General features: G+C 39.0%; 1 protein-coding gene across 1 annotated transcript in view; it reads right to left on the reverse strand.

The window, feature by feature from the left end:
• Window positions 1-19,464, reverse strand: part of SRPK2 (SRSF protein kinase 2) — a gene marked incomplete at its 5' end in the record, with an annotated part of 47,805 nt that overhangs the window by 6,608 nt on the left and 21,733 nt on the right. The window contains 5 exons of the mRNA XM_009582715.1: window positions 879-971; window positions 2,210-2,279; window positions 13,056-13,163; window positions 13,264-13,364; window positions 18,281-18,769. Coding sequence (XP_009581010.1) covers window positions 879-971; window positions 2,210-2,279; window positions 13,056-13,163; window positions 13,264-13,364; window positions 18,281-18,769 — 861 coding nt within the window. The remainder of the gene's footprint in view (window positions 1-878; window positions 972-2,209; window positions 2,280-13,055; window positions 13,164-13,263; window positions 13,365-18,280; window positions 18,770-19,464) is intronic.

The following is a 19,464-nucleotide window of genomic DNA, read 5'->3' on the forward strand; positions in this document are numbered from 1 at the left end:
GCCCCAGATGTTCTCCCACCATGCAATGGGATGCTCCTGACATAGCCTGTCCCTCAATACAACATAGTATCGTCTCATACACAGAGGGAACAGGACAAAAGACACTTGAAGCATCACCACATTCCCTCACGTGTCACAAACCTGTCTTAAAGAGCAGCCTGAGCAAAGACAAAGTACAAAAAGATAAAAGAACTGTAAGGCCCAGTGCGTTTGCTCAGATTAATTACTTTCTTGTAGCAATTGACAAGGGTTTTAACTTTAGAGAGGTTGCACTTCTGTACAATGCCAAACACAGCTAAGTCATCGCCTATGGCTGTGGCACTCAGGCATTACGGTAAATCGGAGCGCTTGAAGAGAGACAGCATCGTGCACAGCAGAGCAGCTTTCTCCATCGCCCTGTGACAGAGCCACCTTTTCTGCATGCTCTCTTTTCAGGGAGGTCACAAGAGTGTGAGGACTGACTGCAGGCAGCTGTGTATCACCCATGTATTCCTTCCCACCTCGGTTATTCCTTACCAGGAGCATCTGCTAGACCACTATATATGATAAAAAGTAGTTGACAAGATGATTTTCCATCACGTTACAAGCTATGCATCACTTGATTCCTTACATTTACATGAACACTGGACAACAGATTCACACATACAATTGTTAACATCCACACTTTGTTGAGTACATCCCAAAATGAATTTTAAATGAAATATTGAAATGAATACTGCAAATTGCGGCTTTCCTCAGAAAGTCAAGTTTACACCAAAATTCTTCTTTAGTAAGAGCTCTCCATTTAAACGGATATATTTCTTCAGTACCCATAAATGAACATATTCTCCTTTTGGATAGTATTATGCTTTAAATTAGTGTTGCATAAATACCGTTACCTTTTTTGGTGAAAAACTCCTTGGAATATTTCCCCAACATAGCGTATTTTCGAGGGATTTTTCCCAGCAGTTCAATGATCAATGCTATGTGGTCTGCATTGGAGAACATTGCCAGCAAAACAGAAACATACAACAGTTTAATCAGTACATTGCATGCACACACTAACACTGGCCCTGTACAGACAGAAATAGATTGATCCTGGTAAAAAAGACACGTGCACACTGCTCAGTGGCTAATTTGGAAAGATGCTTTCAGCAAAACTTTCTTCGCAAAACAACATTTGCATATAAGCTGCTACAAACAAGTTTTGCTATGTAATTTAAAATGTACCAATAGTTATTTTTCAGAATGTTTAGCTAAAAAAAAAAAAATTATTTTGTCACAGATTCCTGTGTATTTTGTTTTTCAAAAAGAAATTTTTGTTGTGTGATTTCAGGAAATGCTCCTCAGCAGGACATGCTACAACCAGCAACAGCAATTCCACTTCTGTCTGCATCACGGCACCTTTCAAAAAGAAGAGGTACTACCTCTGCGATTGAAGAATTCCCGAGAATATTTTCCAGATAGAGCAAAGTGCCTTGGGATATTGCCTAGCAGCTCTATGATGTGTGCTATGTGGTCTATGAGGGAGAGAAAAAAAGGATACGGGAGTGGAAGGGGCAGGGAAAGGATGGGATAAAAAAGAAGAGGAAAGAAACTGGAATTAGTAAAAAATCAGAAATAGTTTCAAATCAACAATGTTTGCAGCAAATCCATGCAGAGGCTTCCAGGATCAGCAGAGCTCTGGCATCATTAGTAGCATTTAGGAACAATGAATGATGCCCACATTACCACTGCAAAGAGCATTTACAAGCAAACAAGCATGAAAATGGACAGGTATACAGATGGAAGCAGGAGTTAATTCTGATTTTAAAAAAAATTAGTAATTGCCTAATTCAAATAAAAATACACAATGTAAACATTATTCCAGTGTCACTCTTATAAAGAGAAAATACTATAAAGTTCAAATTTGTCGTTTCTTTTCTAAACTAAAATGTTGTTATTCTCAATCAGGTTTCCACACATATGCAATCTTACAAGAAGGGCAGTTTAATTCCTTCAGGCAGTTGTTAAGTAGATGAGTATCTGCAGAAGGGAGTTTTTGCCCACCCATTGCTAGTGATGGAACTTAAAACTAAAAAGAGAAAAATCGTATTTATATTCTGAAAACAATGCGTATGAACAGTTCACTCAAATACAAAACTTAACCCCACCGTAAGCTCACTGGAAATTTAAGAAGAGGAGTGTGAAAATATATAGAAACTCACAGAGTATCCCAAAAGAGACATACCTTCATCCCTGGAATAGTCTTCACCAGAGTGTGGTTCAAACAAATAATCTCCAGTCGCTAGCTCAAAAGCCTATAACATAACAGACATATTTATGGGTATTTCAGAAATAATGCTTTTAATTTTAAGATGTCAGCAAAACATCACAACTATCTCAGAACCAAGCGGGAATTAACATCCAAAGCTCAAGGCCTACAACTGGATCTGAGACTGAGGAGAGGCCACTTACCTGGGGACCATCATTCATGCAGTGCAATGACAGCATGAACCCAGGCTCTGGAGAGAGCCCCACGTTGAGCCCCGAGCACACCCCACCAGTACGAGAGGCTGGAGGTTTGGCAAGGACAGCACGCCTAAACCCCAGGCGTTTCTGCCCACTCAACCAGGATGAAACAAAGGAGATGGACAAGGAGCATGGAACTGCTCCCAGCCAGCAACCCCTGGGGTGCTCCACCGGCTAACCAGGGAGCATTTCAGTCGTGTTGCAAAGTTCAGCACCAGTCCCCAGTGGCGGGAGGCAGCAAACAGCATCTGGCTGCGGAGGAAGCGATTCTGAAGAGATCGGCTGGCCAGGGGTGTGAAGGGGGCATCAGTGTAAGCTGACATTAAACACGTTTTAACATACTAATGTGTTGTCTGTTGATCATGTTAAATACGTGTAAGTTAATGAAGCTGAGAGAGAGGTATTTCTAAATATATAATAAAGAGCTACACTTGTATCTGAAGGCTAAGTATCTGTCAGGGATTGCATGTTGGGACTGAAATAATAAAGTCTGAATCAGAAATAAAATCCATTTATAACTATAATTAATCACTTGAAATTAGCAAACAGGGTAAGCTTCCTTGATGACTCTAAACCTAGGACAGTTTTTAAAAAGGTATTTTTGTTGAATCAGAAGTCATCAAAGTAAATACTGCAATCATGTAAAATACCGAGACTGACATTGACAAAGGAATCCAGAGCAGACACCGTGATGGCTCATCCCTTCAGGCCATCGCAATGCTTCGATGGGATGCTAACCCTATGTTAGGTCAGGACAAAACTGACTTTCTCTTTATGGGTGTAATGCACATTAAAAGCTGCAAAAGCGCTGAAATAACTATAGAGCCCACACTTGTGTACAAACATGGATTCATCTAGCCTAATTTGTTAAAGTGTTCTGTTTCCGCTCTGGATCACCAATTACCCAAGCAGTCACAGGAATCTAATTCTTTCCAGGTGGTTTAAACATCAAACTATTTTCCATCTCCAAGACCATGGAAAGCATCTGATCCAGAGAATCATGCCAAAAATCAGGCAGAACTCCCTGGCACAGCTCTAGGAGGGGATTTCACTTCATCAGAACATTTACTAGAAAATATTTGTCTCCTGAAAATACACGCTTTTCTGTTCCAATTCATAATCTGGAGTTGTTAAATCCCCTATAAATTTAGCCTATTTATGGGCACTTGGCTTTTTCAAGCTGTGAACTGCAGTGTCATCCAAGTGGGCTATAGCCAAAATAATTCATTGCAATCATACACAGCAGCCAAGAAAGCAAGAATGCCCCTTGTTGACATTTCTGTTGGTCCTACGAACAGGCCTTTAATTTCTAAAGTTACTATCAATAATAGTGATATTCTTCTTATCTATCTACTTATTCTACTCTCAGCTCAAGATTGAGAGTTTTCATTTTACAGCTTAAAAAAAACACTGAAGGACTTCATAAATTACCAGGTATTTAAACTGAAGAAATTTTTAGAGTAGCCAGAAGAGATCACTGGTAGGGATCTCTAAACACAACATGGAGAATATTGTTATTCTTAGAAATGAGACTGAGAAGCCCCAAGTGTCCCCTCTGTATATCATGGGAATATGTTCACTGGAAGAGCCAGACCAGCTTTCCTAGAAGAACACATGCTGATGGGGCCGATTTCTGAGGACGTTAAAAAATTCGTTGCTATTTAACACATATTCCCAGAGAGCAACAGAAATGTAGTTGAATTTAGCCGCAAAGGTAGACTCCAAAAGAATACAGCTTCTGTCCCAAAAAATGAAGTATTAATAGCTCGATATGTCTGCGTGGGACTAAAAAGATTAAATTGGAAAAACTGTAAAAACTGTTCATAGAGAAGCACAAGAAGTAAGCACACCACTGCGATACACTGAATTTTAGATCTGTTTGTATATAGGAAGAGCTGCAAGCTCTCATAGATTTGGGATATTTATACTACCCGTTTGCCAAAGAGAAACTAAAGCTTTTCAAAATGATGCTGCTGCTTCTTTTTGCCTTTTTGTGTAGCTTTGACTCCATGCCCAGCATGGGATGAAGCCGCAGCGTCTCAGATGTCCGATTTCCTGACTCTCCTTAAAGGACTCTGCATTGAGAACGAAGAAACTTCTGTCTCAGACGCACAGAGGGACAGCCCAGAGACAGCCTTGCCTTTTGGGTACTGCGATAAATATCTGTAATAATACTTCTTAGCATTCATGCAGGACAATCTCTCACAGGTTTATCTGTAGCAACCTGGTAATATGTTCCTAGATACCTGTAGGATGGACTGGCTACGTAGCACAAGATAAATAAAATTAATTGGGCCTCATTTAAAAAAGAATAAATCCTTGACCTAGGTTTTTACCATAAAGTAAAAGAATCAGCATTAAAAATGCAGTAATAAGCAGGTAAATAGCCATAAAAAGGACGACGACACCTCTGGGTTGTATCAGAGTTGTTCTGCTCTTCAAGCTCATGTCCAAAGGTGTGGACGAGAAAGCACGTGCAGTCCCATTACTGAGTCAGTGCCACCAAAAGAAAAGCTCTCTGCTGCTGGTACTCAGAACTACAGTTTTGACGATGCACTGCTGCTTTGGACTTCCTGAGCACTTTTCAGTACTTATCGACGCTTTGTACCCAACTGCTAAGTACGTAAAACCACCCAGTCTCCAATTCATAAGTTGCTGACACTCTGTGATAAAATCAGGAGGTGGAGACCCTGATGGACAGCAAATTGAACACAGGTCAGCAGTGCACTCTCATGGTAATGCACCCTAACCGCGGACTGGGCTGTACAGAACAAGCGTGTTGCCAGCCCTTGGTGGGAAGTGACTTCCCCTCTCCTCAGCACTCGTGTCTGCATCTGCAGACCTGTGACCAGTTCGTGGCCACCAGTATGAGAGAGATCCTGCCAAACTGGAGAAAGACCAGGGAGGACCTCTGGGGCTGAGCAGAGGATGCAGGAGGAGAGGCTGGTGGGGCTGTTGTTTGTTCAAGTTGGAGAAGGGAAGGAGATGGGGGGATTTAATTGCTATGCTCCACTGCCTGAAAAGCAGTAACAGAGAACACCAAGATACACTCTTCTCAATGAAAGGACAACCAAGAACAGACATGAGCAGCAAGATGGGAAATTCCAACCAGATGAGGAAAAAAATCTTCAGCGAGACTGGCTGAGCACGGGACAGACTACTCAGAAAGGCTGTGGAAATGCCATCCTGACGGACACATACACCTCAACTGGATGAGGCTCTGAGTAACCTCATCTAACCTTGACGTTAACCCTGGTTCAAGCAGGAGGTAGACTACTAGAGATCTCTTTCAACCTAAATTTGGCTATTACTTCTATGATGCTACAAATACAGATTAATCATATTTACTTACCTACTTTCTCTTTGAAAGTATTAATTTATAAAAACTAGTTTCTTGACAGAAACTCTGACTTTGAATGACCATGATCTTTTTTACTTAATGTTGACATTTACCTCAACAGAAATCAGCATTTCAATTATCATACGGAGATAACAAATGAGATACAGCACACTCAACATATGGCACAAAAGCCCAAGCCAATCATCCATCCTTACCGACTGTACTGGCAATCGCTACTTCTCACTTTCCTAAGGTTATTGCAGAAAAACAGTCTAGATTGTTTTTCTCCATTTGCAGATGGAGAACCTTTCATATAAATGGTCACACTGCTACTTTTGTAGACTCTGCAGAGGCTATGATTCCTTTCCTGCCATGCGATTGTATATGAACAATACTAAACACAATACTAAACTGTTGGCACCACTATCATATATTATGGATCCATGTCTAATTACACAATTGGAAATAGCTACATTTTCACTGTGTGACAGCTGTGTACTCAATCTGGTGATTGAAAATGGATGCATGCCTAGGGAAAGCTGTCTGGGAGAGGACTGGAAGAACAATTCACTTGGACTGCATAAGCCTCCCTGAATTCCTCTTATGAAGCCCAGCTGAAAAAGGACAAGCAGCTATAGGCCACAATTATTGTTTTGAGAGATGAGATCGGGCTCTTGGCCAGAGTTTCTTTGCCCCAGCTGAAATGAAGAGCTGTGAATGAGAAAACTGTAACTGCTTTAAAAACAGGCTTAGTTTTAATAACGCTGTTCCACAGGTAAGTGGGAGCACGGAAAGAAGAGCAAAAAGATTTTTGAGATACGCACACCAGCTGACAGTTTGTTCTCCCATGGACACCTCCCTCCGAAGAGCCAGGAAATGGAAGAATATAAAAGGCATTTTGCATGGCTAGTGCTTGGTAAGAAAGGCCAGATACACAAAACACAAACATGCATGGGATGCTTGAAAAGGAAACAGGTTTCTATCATTTGCTGTACTCCAATCTCGGAATCACGCACATGCTGAGTGGTTGCTTTGGAAAGGCAGTTTCTTTGGAAAATAATTTTCTTTTGAATGTTTCAGGTTGTCCACCCACCACCTTCAAAAAGGGTGTACAGTGATTAATAACAGCATTTTGTACTGTATCTGCCTACTGAAAAATATGTGCATAGTGACTTGAAGATTTTCTCTTCTCTCAACCAGATTTCAGATTTTCCATTTTTCCTCAAAATACTGCTTCTGTGCAGACTAAGGCTTCTCATCACACCTTCAGTATGTGCCACTTGCACATACTAGCATGATGATACTCGTGATCCCATGGAAACATGATCATTTTTTCCCTGCTTACAACACAGGAAGAGTAGTTAAGGACAGTTACCTCTCCACTCCACATTAGAGGACACTATGCAAAGAAGTAAATTGGGGGCTAAACGACAAGCACTTACATGTAGGTTTAATTTTAACATAGTAAGTTACTATATTCTGCTCATTCTTCATGCTGTCACTCTGAGTTCTCTCACATGAATAGAAATGCTCATAATAAAAACCAAATAAAAACCACCCCTGTAAGCTTGGTCGCCTTTTAATAGCACCTCCCTCATTTTGAAAGCTGTTTGCCTGCCCCCCTTCCCTCTCGCCCTGGTAGTATCTTCTTTCATCATTTGTATTCTCTTTGGGTAGACAAAACACAAAGTACAATTTTCTCCTTCTCTGACTTCATGCTGATCTACAGCTAGCTATGATCTATTTACTAGTTCTTATTATAAAAAGAAGATATCTCAGGAATCACAACTCGCCACAAAAGCCACCTCAGATAAGTGTTAAAAACACTTAGTCTTGTTAATGTCCTAACTTGTGACATAGTCATCCCTTCCCTGCAGCTCCAACAAGACTGTACATAATGAACAACAAAAGTCAGATGATGAGTCTCATCATTTCAGGTGCTTTTCCTGTCTCCAATCCAAAGAGCATAAACAAGGAAAAGCAGTGGAATAATGGTGCTTGCGGTCATTTCCAAGAGCAATACAAAGGGATGCCCTCTGCCAGTACTAACTCCCTTATCTTGCCAGGATTTCTTGGCAGCAGCAGCAGAGTACTGCGTTCCATGTTTTTTGAGATTTAGGAAATGCTAAATCATGCAGTGCCTGTTGAGTTTCTACTCCACAGAAAGCGACTCTCTCAATATTGCAAATGTAGAAATTCAGCCTGATAAAATTAAATGGTCAAGGGTGGTTTCAATCCTGTCAAATGCTGTCTCCAAATCTCTTCCTTTTTTTGGGTGAAAATGAGAGATGCACCTCCCTGTTGGCATCATTAAAATAGGGTTTAGTACAGCAAAGGAACATAGAATTTTCTAGAGTTTAATAAATGTGGAGAGAGATTCCCAGTGTCTAGCTTTCCATGAGAGCAGCTGAGTATCCCACTTAAACAGGCCACATTGTTAAAAGAAAAAGAAAGGGCACTGTGCAATTTCCTTAGCAAAACTTGTAAATGTCCAGCAAACTATCACTCAGGCCTAGGTCACCAAAGTCTGGGAAAAAAAATTTAAGTTACACTTTGTTGCATTCTTTGCTGAGCACAGAACAAGCAAACAACTCTGTCAGTCTGGAAAAAGCACACTGGTGTCTAACTTCTTTCATTAGCTTCACAGCACATTGTGCACTGATTATAAGCCTCTGAAGATATGCATCATCGTCTTTTTTCCTCCGTCCTTCTTCTTAAAAACTCTGAGACTCAGATCACCTGAGCAGAGGACTGGTACTGGCCTGAGGATACTCCCTCTCATCCTTTAAATCTGATTCAAAGAGGTTTGGCGTGCAAGAACTGGGCCATGCCGAATCATCTAAAATTAGAAGATTCAGCTCACAGGCTGCTGGCTTACAATGCTACTTATTCACTGACATAACACCAAAAGAAACAGAACTATAAGGTTATTAGCACTGAGTTATTTCTCCCTCTTTTGCACTGTTTCTCTTATATTATATGCTATTTGGGTAGAGTCCTTACATGGCTCTGTTTATGTACACTTCCAGCACAAGTAATCCTGATCAGAATCTCTGGCTACTCCCATACTAAACACAATACAAATAAAACAGGACTATTCTTTCCTGGAAGATGCATCAAAACCATGGAGTTGATGGCTAGATGAAGCCAATCCATATTAGCAGAGCCCAGGTGAGGAGAGCACTCCATGTAGACACAACATACCAAGTCCTAAAAGCCAGATTCATAAAGGGGGTATTCTGAAAGTTGCTGTGCACACATGAACACAGATGCTTTGCACACTCAGAGCACTCTTATCAGAGGCTTTTGTTTAAAAATATCATATCCATCCTCACTACTAAAGACTAAGTAAAATTGATGAGTGAATGGTATGATGAAAAGAGACAGTCTGCTGCTGCTGTGATACAACACAACCTCTCTGTGCTTGACTTAACACTTTATGCCATAAATACAAGCCAATAATAATACCTATAACCCGTAGCTCTGCTACTCTCATACTCAATGCTATTCCCAGTGAGCAAGATTATTTCATTAGCACGTAAAAGGCAGTGAAAAACCTTAGGCTCAAATGGAGATCCTAAAGCACAAGACCAAGTTAAGACCTGGGGTAAATCCTGGTCCCATGCATTCCAAGTAGTCCTTCATAAAATCTACCAGGCAGGACACATGAAAAGAGTGAGGTATTTTATGTACGCATCTGGAGGTCAACCTCGGACATGGAAATTCTATGGACCCTAAACTAATTCAAAGAACGGCCTGTTTTTATTGTAGTTTTTTTTAAATGGAGATGTTATCTAGAATATTTGACACAGTAGTGGATATATAACAGATGGAGAATCTTTTCTATTTTGCAAGCTAAGCAGTCTTCATGTGTGCTGTTTACTACTAAGCAGAGTGTTCTGAACTGCTTGTGAGCAAGCCCATTCAGGAAAGTTTGGCAGCCACGTTGTGAAACTTAAAAAACGCCCATTGAGACGGAGAACCTGACCATGACTTTGAAGCAGCAGGTCTTCTGTCAGCAAGAACTACACAGATGGAGGAGTGAAGAGCACACCTGGATCAGTCTCTGTGAGAATACTGGTCAGAAATCTCCAAATCGAAGGTCACAGGTACACACAAATCTACAAGATGTATTTGCACACAATTCCATCCAAATGAGGTCAAAATATTTTGAACTCTCTTTCAGTGCCGGTTCAGAAAACTAGCTCTGTGATTCAGTTCTGAGCAAGTGTTTTAAAAGCTTAATGCCTCACCTTTGCTCTGATGCTACCTTACTGTACCTTGCATTCACGTTAATTCACATCATTCGTATTAGGCACACACTTTTGCAATATGTGCATTATCATTCAGTAGATAAATTGAGACAAGCAAGCTCATCCAAAGTAAAAATCATGATCAGTAAGAAGGACAGGACCTGTAGTTATGTAACGCGGCTCCCACTGCAAAGCCGCATGGCACCTTTCCTACCCGTTCACAAATGTAGTATTTCTGACAGGTGGATGAGCAATTACTTACCTAATCTGAACACAACCTCAAACTTAGGTCACTTAATAACATATAGCTACCCCTTAACTGACAACCTTTTCATTTTATTTTATTTTTAAAAAGCAGGAAAGGAAAAATACCATATGCAATCAATACAGAGTCAGCTGGTAGGATACCACTTCATGTGTGCTTGGTACTGTCACATTGATAGGACATGGAAGGATGGAAACCCACCAAGAAAAGAGTCATGGCAATACTGCTGGACCACTCATTTCGCATAGTACTGTTTCCAAAAATGTCCTTAATGACTTTGGACTTGTTGTACAAGCCAAGCAACACGACAAAGAAGTCTCCTTGCTCTCCTTCGAGAGACTTAGACAACATGGCTAATGGGGTATCTGAGATGTATTTTGGCTGAAAATAAACAGCACCTCCAGCTCCTGCTCCAGCAGACAATCCTTTTGAAAGCACACGTAACAGTAAACATTATGGAATAATGAGAATTAAATATGAAACAAGAGCAAGGTAACCAAGAAGGGCATTTTCTGAACCACATCTAGGTACAACAAGGAATACGAACTTGAAAAAGCAAGTGAGACTACAATGGCATTAAAACACTTCATTACTTCACAGTTCTTGGCTCCTTTAGGGATTGGGGAGAATCAAATCCTAATTTCCAAAGACAGCCTAAATACGTTAATTTTAGGAGTTTGCAGTTCCACATCAGGAATGTTTCCCTGGCCATTAATTACTCTTTTACAAGTCCCCTGCAGAAAGAGCTGTTAAGGTCTTCAAGTCAATCCCTACCTCAGAGCTGTTTTCCATCTGATACAGGATCAGCACTCACAGTGCTCTGACCCACTTTCTCAACCATAGCGGAATGAAAGCAGATCCTGGGGGGGTTTGAAACGATGAATTTTTGGGGTAAGCTTGAGAGACTGATCTCAATTTTTCACATGACTATACAACAATGACAACTGAATTCAACAATTTTATGTCAATCCTGTAAGATTATAAAATCGCTACAGCATTTTTTAAGGGCAAAAAACTAAAGTCTGTGGCAGAAGACAGAATTCCAGTGTTTCTGCCTCAAATGCTTTACTATCTTTAAAGCTTACATAACAAAAAAGCAGAAGCGTAATTTTCTCATTAAAATACTGAAATTTCATAGATAATTGTGAATCTGAATTAAGATACCCCTAGTGGCAGAGATTTTTTAGGCTTTTTTTTTCCTTGCATTTGAGAAAGGACTCACGTGTAGAAAGCAGTAATGCTTATATAACATGGAAAAGAATTAAAGTATAAGGGGGGCTGGAAGACCTCAAGTACTGTAAGAATATTATATCCCTAGGTGTGATAATGCTATTAAGTACCCCACCTTCTTTAAACACAATTCTAGATAGACTTCAGCCTTTTTTATGTGACTTTAGCTACAAGACTGTATATAAAATTAACAGGCAGTAGGTACAACCTTAAAGGAAGACGAATATAGGGTATTCAATACCATAAAAATGTATCAAGTTCAACTGAAGTTTACAAAATATCAGGTAAAAAGAATGAAAAGTCTCTATAGTAATTTTGCAGTTAGTTAAGAGAAGAGTAATTCAAAGAATTAAGGATCAAAACTGTGGAATATTTTCTATGCTTTGTTTTCAATGTAATGGAAAAATTCTGTATTTTGCCCCAAATGGAAGAGTAAGTTTGGAAACGGATGTTCTTTTCCATGTACTAAAGCAAAAGCTAGTATTGAGCTCCAGAGAAAACATACTTGCAATTTTACTTATGGGTAGTTACTTCCAACACATGGCTTGCTGAGCTTATAATATCTGTAGGATTTTATGTTCCTTTCAATCCTCCTCCTCTCTCTCTGAGCTCTGCAATTCTTCTCATCACCCACGCCTGCAAACTGTGTCTAGTATTTGAGTCTTCTCCTCCTCCTCACACACTTACTCTTTTCAGACATGTATTTGTAAAATATAAAGATTTGAGTAAGTTTTCACTTTTAAAATAGACAAAGATATTTCTAAATGTATTTCCAAAACTATCCTTAATGAGAAGATGCATGTAGCTTATTTGTCGTCAAAGAGATACTACAAACAGAGTAAGTGTTTCAGGAAGTTGAATGATTAAGTTTTTACTTTTTCTATTCTTTAAAGGTTTCTAAGAATATCTACTTTCCGTTTTACTATGTTAAACTAAAACTAATTGTACAGAATGTTACCACATATTTTACTAATAAACCAAATTCCTTCTCTTCAAACTTTAGAATCTAAAGCTGTGATTTGCAAGCCTAATCTGATGAATGTTTTCACTGCACTTGGCAAGAATTTGAAGTATTTCACTGTTTTGCTCCTTTATGCAGGAAAAAGGAATGGAAACACAGCAAACAGTTGCATAAATTCTAAGATGGGAAAGAAATGTGCAGTTGTACTATTTCGGTTACACTTTGACATTTAAAATATACATGTATTACCCTCCAAACTTGCATATTTTTGACTGCAAGTTTAAAATGCATCAAATGAAAATTAGAAATGTTCTCCAAAATACTTCCTTTTGACTAAGAATGCTTGAGAAATTGATATAAAGGGGGAAAATCATCAGTAGCTATCTGATACAATGTAATTTATGATAATGTATTTGTGTCAAAATGTCAGAATCATCCTCATCAGATTTCCTCACTAAATAAACAACTGTTTTTAGGAGGTTTATTCTTGTAAAATACACATTGTATTGTTCTTACCATACATGCTGTACTCCAGATATCAGCAGGTGTACTGTAACCTGCTCCTATTAAAACCTCTATGGATCTATATTGTCTTGTCTGGATGTCTTCTGTGAAGTGTTTATGCTAAAATAGAAAGAACCACATTAATGGAAAAAATGAACAATAAAAAGGCCTGTTCTAAATAGTGAAGGCTAAATTGCTATAATGATGTAATTATACTTACCACCCAGCAGGCATTCCCCAAGTCAGCAATTTTAACTCTAATTTTATCTGCGTTTCTTGGGTCCAGTGGATTCACCAGTAAGTCAGCAGCACGAGTTTTTGCTAACACAAGCAAAATACGGAATAGTTAGTATTTTGAACATACTACTCATTATCTCTAAGCAGTTTTGCCTTGACACTTTATCCAGTTTTGTAATACAAGACATCAAAATAATTTGCTGAATGTTACGAGAAATTAAAGCAACATAAATAGGATTTCTTGCCTTACATTTCAAGTGCAAATTTTTTTGCATTCTGTAACTGCAAAATGACTATTATTAGAATATCCAGAGGAGCTTCTAAGCAAAAACAGTGCATATGTTTCCAAGAATAGATTCAGACAGAAAATGTTAAAATTCGAACTCAAAGAACTCCACATGAAAGATACGTTCTTGGAACAGTTTAGTTGAGAAAATAAATTCTGCACTTCCATTCTTGGCTAAGGTAAATAAAATTTGGCTGGATTTTTCCTTTTTTTAAAAAATCTGTCCCAAGGGCAAAAAGATTCACCAAAACCTGGCTAATTTGAGAGCCTAGGGGACTGTCACCCATTTCACAGATAATTCAGCATTGAATCAAAGTTCTCTGAAGGTCCTATTTGCATTGAGTTGAGTATGATGCAGACTAAAAAGGCAGAACTTTAATCTAATTAATCCTGCAATCTTGGGACATTGACAACCCTAACATATGACACTGGAGGACTGCTGCTTTTCTTTGTTTTGACATACCACCTGCTAGCTCCAAAACTGCATTGGAAAGAAAGCAGACTGACTTGAACGTGGAAGACAGAACCAGATACCACAAATCACAGAGCAGCAGAGGATTCATCTGTTTCCTTGTCCCAAAGCTACTAGGGGTAAGATAAGAAACAGGTACTAGATCCAAAAGGCACTTGGGACTCCAGTGGGGATATAATGATCTGTTAAACTGTGTAAGACTTGGAAGAGGAAAATACACCAGACATGGGACAAGGAGAAAAAATACAGGATGTCTAATGGTGAGTTAGGAATGACTGAAATCAGATGAGGATCTTCAACTGCTGGGACAGCAAGCCTGAATGGGCCATCAGGGCATTAAAATACTGGCCAGCCAGAAAAGAAAGTGGCAGGATCCACCAGGGGAGAGAAGGAAAGAAAAGACAGGACTAAACAACAGAAGACAGAAGGGGCAATGACCTCAACAAAACAGTCCTCTAAAAAAGCTGGAACGGAGTCCAAGACTCAAGTTTTAAAAAAGCACCAATATAGGGCATAAAAATAAAATACACAAAGAGAATAAGGTTGCAATCCAGCGCTTAAAAGACAGGGGCTAGTAAGCTTAATATTAAAGTCTTCCCTTACAAGCACGCTGCATAGTACAATCTAATCTTTTTTTTAAACACAATCACACCTATTATTCAAGAAATAACAGGACCTTTCTCAATTCAGTAGAGAAAAAAGATAGTGCTAGATAAATCCTTCCCACATGTCTTCAACCCTTTGTTGAAGGTGAAGGACTGCAGTAAATAAAGCAGAATGAAGGGGTGGGGAAAAGCCTCATCATTAAGACATGTGAATATGACATTAGAAAACAGCTTTCTTCAACCTTCTTCTAACAGAGGGACCTGACAAGGTAATAGGCAAGTGCCTACACTTTGGTGGTTTTCTCAGGAACTCATTAAGCTTATGTCCCATATTTTCTGAGAGATGAATATGAGAACTTGGATTCTGAATTTGACAAAGACGGATCATTCACAACTGAAAGTGAAGTCAGAAGGAGTGTACAAAAGGACTGTACCTTTTAGTAAGTACTCTCAAAAAGCATCCAAAGGAGCTCAACCTGAGCACAAAATTAGTGAGCATTTCTGATTTTCACTTCTGTGTGTCCTAGTTCTGTAGAACTGAGAAATATCACCTCCTCTTCTCACAGTCTCAGCATGATAGCATACTTAGTAAGCATTCAAACACTGAAATGAGGAGGAGAGTCATGAGGAAATTAATAGATCTATCTTAAGGGCATTTGGTCACGCAGTGAAAACTTGAAAAAGATGAAAACTTAGTAGCTGCTCATCCACTGAACGCAAATTGGTCTGTGCACTGAATGAGGCAAGATCTCAAAAAAATAAGATGAGACCATGTTACTTAATAATGTATAGCAATGCCTAGACAGAGGAACAAATAAAGTCTACTTCTCTACAAGAAAAGGGCACTAAAGTTATAGTGAAAAAGTAGCACCATTTAAAAATATTGAATAGCCTGCAACTCTTGGATCTTTCTTCTTTCGAAATACCTTAATCTGTTTTATTACTGTTTAACCCAACATTACTACTGATGCCATTAATATTAATAACATTCAGCTTTTCCTCTTTCTGCAGACGAAGTGAGCTATGGCTGAATTTACTATCTTTCTTCCTTCTTTGCACAAAAGGTCTGTAAATTGCTCCTGATAAGATAACATCAAGGAGGAATAACGTAGGTTTGTTTCACCAGCTATGGAGATAAGCTGCTCCCATGATGACAAAACCGGCTTTATTCTCTGGAGGCATGAGTATTTTACACATCACCCCAGGAAAACAGCAGTAGAGGCTTTCTGCCTATATACTGCCAGCAGCACAAAGGAAGAAGCTACCAGGCATCTAGGAATCTCCTGTACATTGTTTCAGGGACTACAGAGTGTAAGGAGATGGACTGGAAGACTTATTTACCTGGATCTTGACATTTTCCAGAAATACAGTTCTACTCAGTTGTATTTTATTCTCATTTCTTGTCTACCTGCAGATTACCTTACCTATCAGACTCTCTAATAAACTGTGTGAATTGCTCTTCTAAAGTCTTAAACCAAGAAATACACTTGACTGTATTCTTCAATACGTCTCTATTTAAATTCAGTAACTTCATCTGGGACAACGTTGATGTAGGCTTGGTGATCTTCTCCCTAAGCTATCTCATTTTCTTCTATCCGCTTACAGATTTAGTCTTTCAGTATTTTCTTTATTGAAGTTGAAACCCATATATTTATCATTTAGTCACTGGCACTATAAATAAAACGTATGTGTAATACCCTGGAGCTATTTAATTCAGTGGCAAAAATCCGGCTCTTTGCAATGACACCAAGATTTCACCTTTCATGTCTTCAATAAACAGGATTTACAGGCAAAAGTTTTGGATCTGAGCAGTTCTGGTGGCCAGAATTTACATGTCCAAAACCACGCTGAATGCAGAAAAGCCATAATGAGTTGAGGGTTGGCAACATGCCTTACAGAGACAAAGACTTTGCCTTGTTGAGTTTTAATAAAAGGTTAAGAGAGGAACTGTTTGAAACAGAAAAGAACCACTAATGAATGAAAGCACAGCGTATTACAGAGTTTTTTAACATGACTGAGAAAATGTATAAAAAGAAGTAACAGCTAGAAGCTGCAGCCAGACAAATCCAAACTCGCTACAATTCTTCTGAAACAATTCTGAGTACTGACCAGTGGAACACACTTCAACCACACTAGATTTTTTTATCGTTTCATTTGTCCAAATCAAGAGCAGGTATTCTTTTTGGAAAATATGTTTTAAGCCAAACATAAAGGTTACTGCACTTAATAGATGGCCTATTGCTGGCTTGTTATAAAAGGAAGTCAGGTTACATGATGTCATGATCACCTTCTGCCCTTACAACTATGGGAATAATGCTTACTTGCAACTATAAACTTCCTTTTCTCTTTCCTGTGTACACTGACCTGTAATGCGAATATTTCATCTACAATAACTTATCTAATACCCTCAAAAACAAGTTCTACAGCAGAAAAAATAATTTAAAAAAAAATCACAGTTCTGCTTTCCTCTTAAAATTTAACTTGGTAGATTTGTTTGAATTTAACAAGAATGCTTTTGCATTGTATTCCAAGCTGCATCTATCAAACTCCCAGGTTTGAATGCAAGAAAAATCATCCAATTTACTTGAAGTAAGCTTAGCTAAGCTATTGCCTTTAATGAGACTATTACAATTTTTTCTTAACCTAACCACTGCCTTTCTATGCCACTTACTTGCCTCTTTTTAAAAAATGTAATACACACCCATGCTACTAGACAGAAGTCTTCCATCAACTCAAATCAAGTGCTTTTTCCCCCCCTATTTCTAAAAGCCATTCAAAACTAATACATTTGCTTTTCCTTGAAGCCTGGTCCTAGGAGGTCAAAATTCACCAGAATGCTTTGGCACCGAGCTAACTTAAAAGCCTCCTCTTCATTTCTAGATATGTGCTCTGCTTTTTTGCCAAAAGTCATCTAAGATGAAATACTAAATTTAAAATAATCATAATTGAGATTTTCCATTCACGTGATGTATGATTCAATGAGCAAAATGTTCAGTGTAGATGAAACCAAGAAGATGAAGTCAGCCAGCAATGAAAAAAGGGTTCCCAGTAGTGGGCTGCAGCTGTAACCCAACCCTAGCTATGGTTCATCTGACCCCATATCCCACCTCCCTCCCCAAACCTGGGGAGTGCCTAGGAAAGAGAGCATTTGGGGGCAGCCTGCACAGATTTTTCTGCACAGCAGAGGCTGGCACATAGGCACCACCTTTTCAGTGGGCACTCTTCAGACTCGAGCACGAAGCAGGCCAGGACATTAGTAGGTTTGGCACCAACCCAGAAACTAAAAACATTTGAAACACTTCACGTGTGGGTAGAGAAAAGTCAACATCACTGAGAAGTGCTAGACCTAGTGTTCAATCAAAGTCAGGGAAATGGTGTGATAGAGTTCTTATGTGTTATTGAAAGGTCTTTTTGTGTTACTGAAAGAAGTGTGTGACAGCCTACCCATAAGGCTTGGTACTGAATTTTCACAAAAAAAACCCAAAACAAATAAAAAGTAAAATCTGCACACACATGTCACTGAACACAGATAAAACATATACATAAGGTTTAACCCCACTACTCATTCTACATCAGGCATCACCTACAGCTCCAAGAGACTTCAAGCATGGTATATGCCATTAAGAGGAACACTTACTTTTTGGCAAATCCCCAGTGCTTGAAGCTGAAACTGTTCTGCTCCTGTCGTGAGATGGGCTGCTCTCTTCTCTTTCGGTTACAGTTGATCCTTCAGAAACAGCAGAACCACAAGCTACAGACTCTAGAGCCCCAGAGAACACTGAAGCCGAAAATTCAGAGAACTGTGACTCAGGAATTTTATGACGTCCATTTGGCAATTCACCGTTAAACTGTTCATAGGAGCTGCTATAAGAGTAATCACTTTTTGCATTCGGCTCATCAAGATTATACTCCTCTGGATTTGGACATTCTTCCTCTTCCTCGTCTTCATCTTCAATCTGTTGTTCCAATAGGAATGGGCCGTTCACAATATGGCCATTTGTTTTGGGGGATTCTATCCACTTAGGGTCTGTAGAGTCAGCATTGGCAAGTTCCTGCTCAACGTCGTCATCTTTTTCAGTGTTTTCTTTCTCTGTGTCTTCTTTTTCATCCTGATCTTCTGCTTCACCTGCAAAATTTCCATGAGCAACACATTAGATCATACATCAATATACCATTTTGAAATTAGGCATTCATAATTTTTAACTCTTCAGTAACTACCTGACTTCTGACATATCACACAAGGAAACACTGTATCTCACTGAAATATGCAAAGACCTTAAAATCTAAATTAAAGGCAAAAGAAAGAACTAATAAGGCTGTTGGAAAAAATAAACAATGGGAAGTGGCTCAGGAGGGAACAATTCAGAAGAGAAGATTGTTATGAAGGGAAGATATATGAGGTCTTGAAAGTAAGCTTTACAAATTTATAACTCAATCTGTGTCAAACAGGGAGTCATCATACAAGTAGGAAAATTCGCAGTAGAGCAGAACAAAAATAAACCAAACCAAATCAAAAGACAGTCTCAGTAGTTACATTTTTATCAGAATTGGAGAGAGTTGACAAGAAAACCAGGGAAGCCAGAATGGAGCTGGACCATAACAATTATGGTCCAAATCACCGGGACTAAACAAGAATTTTAACAAGACGTCTTAAAAATTTTAGTAAAGAAGCCGGAATTATTATTACCTGATAGGTCATTAAAACAAACATTGTAACAAGGAAAGGAGTAAGCACCGATAACCCTAACTACATCAATGTTACAGAATACAAATTCATCTTATTTTTCTTCTATCTCACCAAGATAACTCGGTTATGCCACT

This window comes from Fulmarus glacialis, unplaced genomic scaffold (genome assembly GCF_000690835.1).
Source record: "Fulmarus glacialis isolate BGI_N327 unplaced genomic scaffold, ASM69083v1 scaffold9260, whole genome shotgun sequence".
In the NCBI taxonomy this organism is placed as follows: Eukaryota; Metazoa; Chordata; class Aves; order Procellariiformes; family Procellariidae; genus Fulmarus; species Fulmarus glacialis.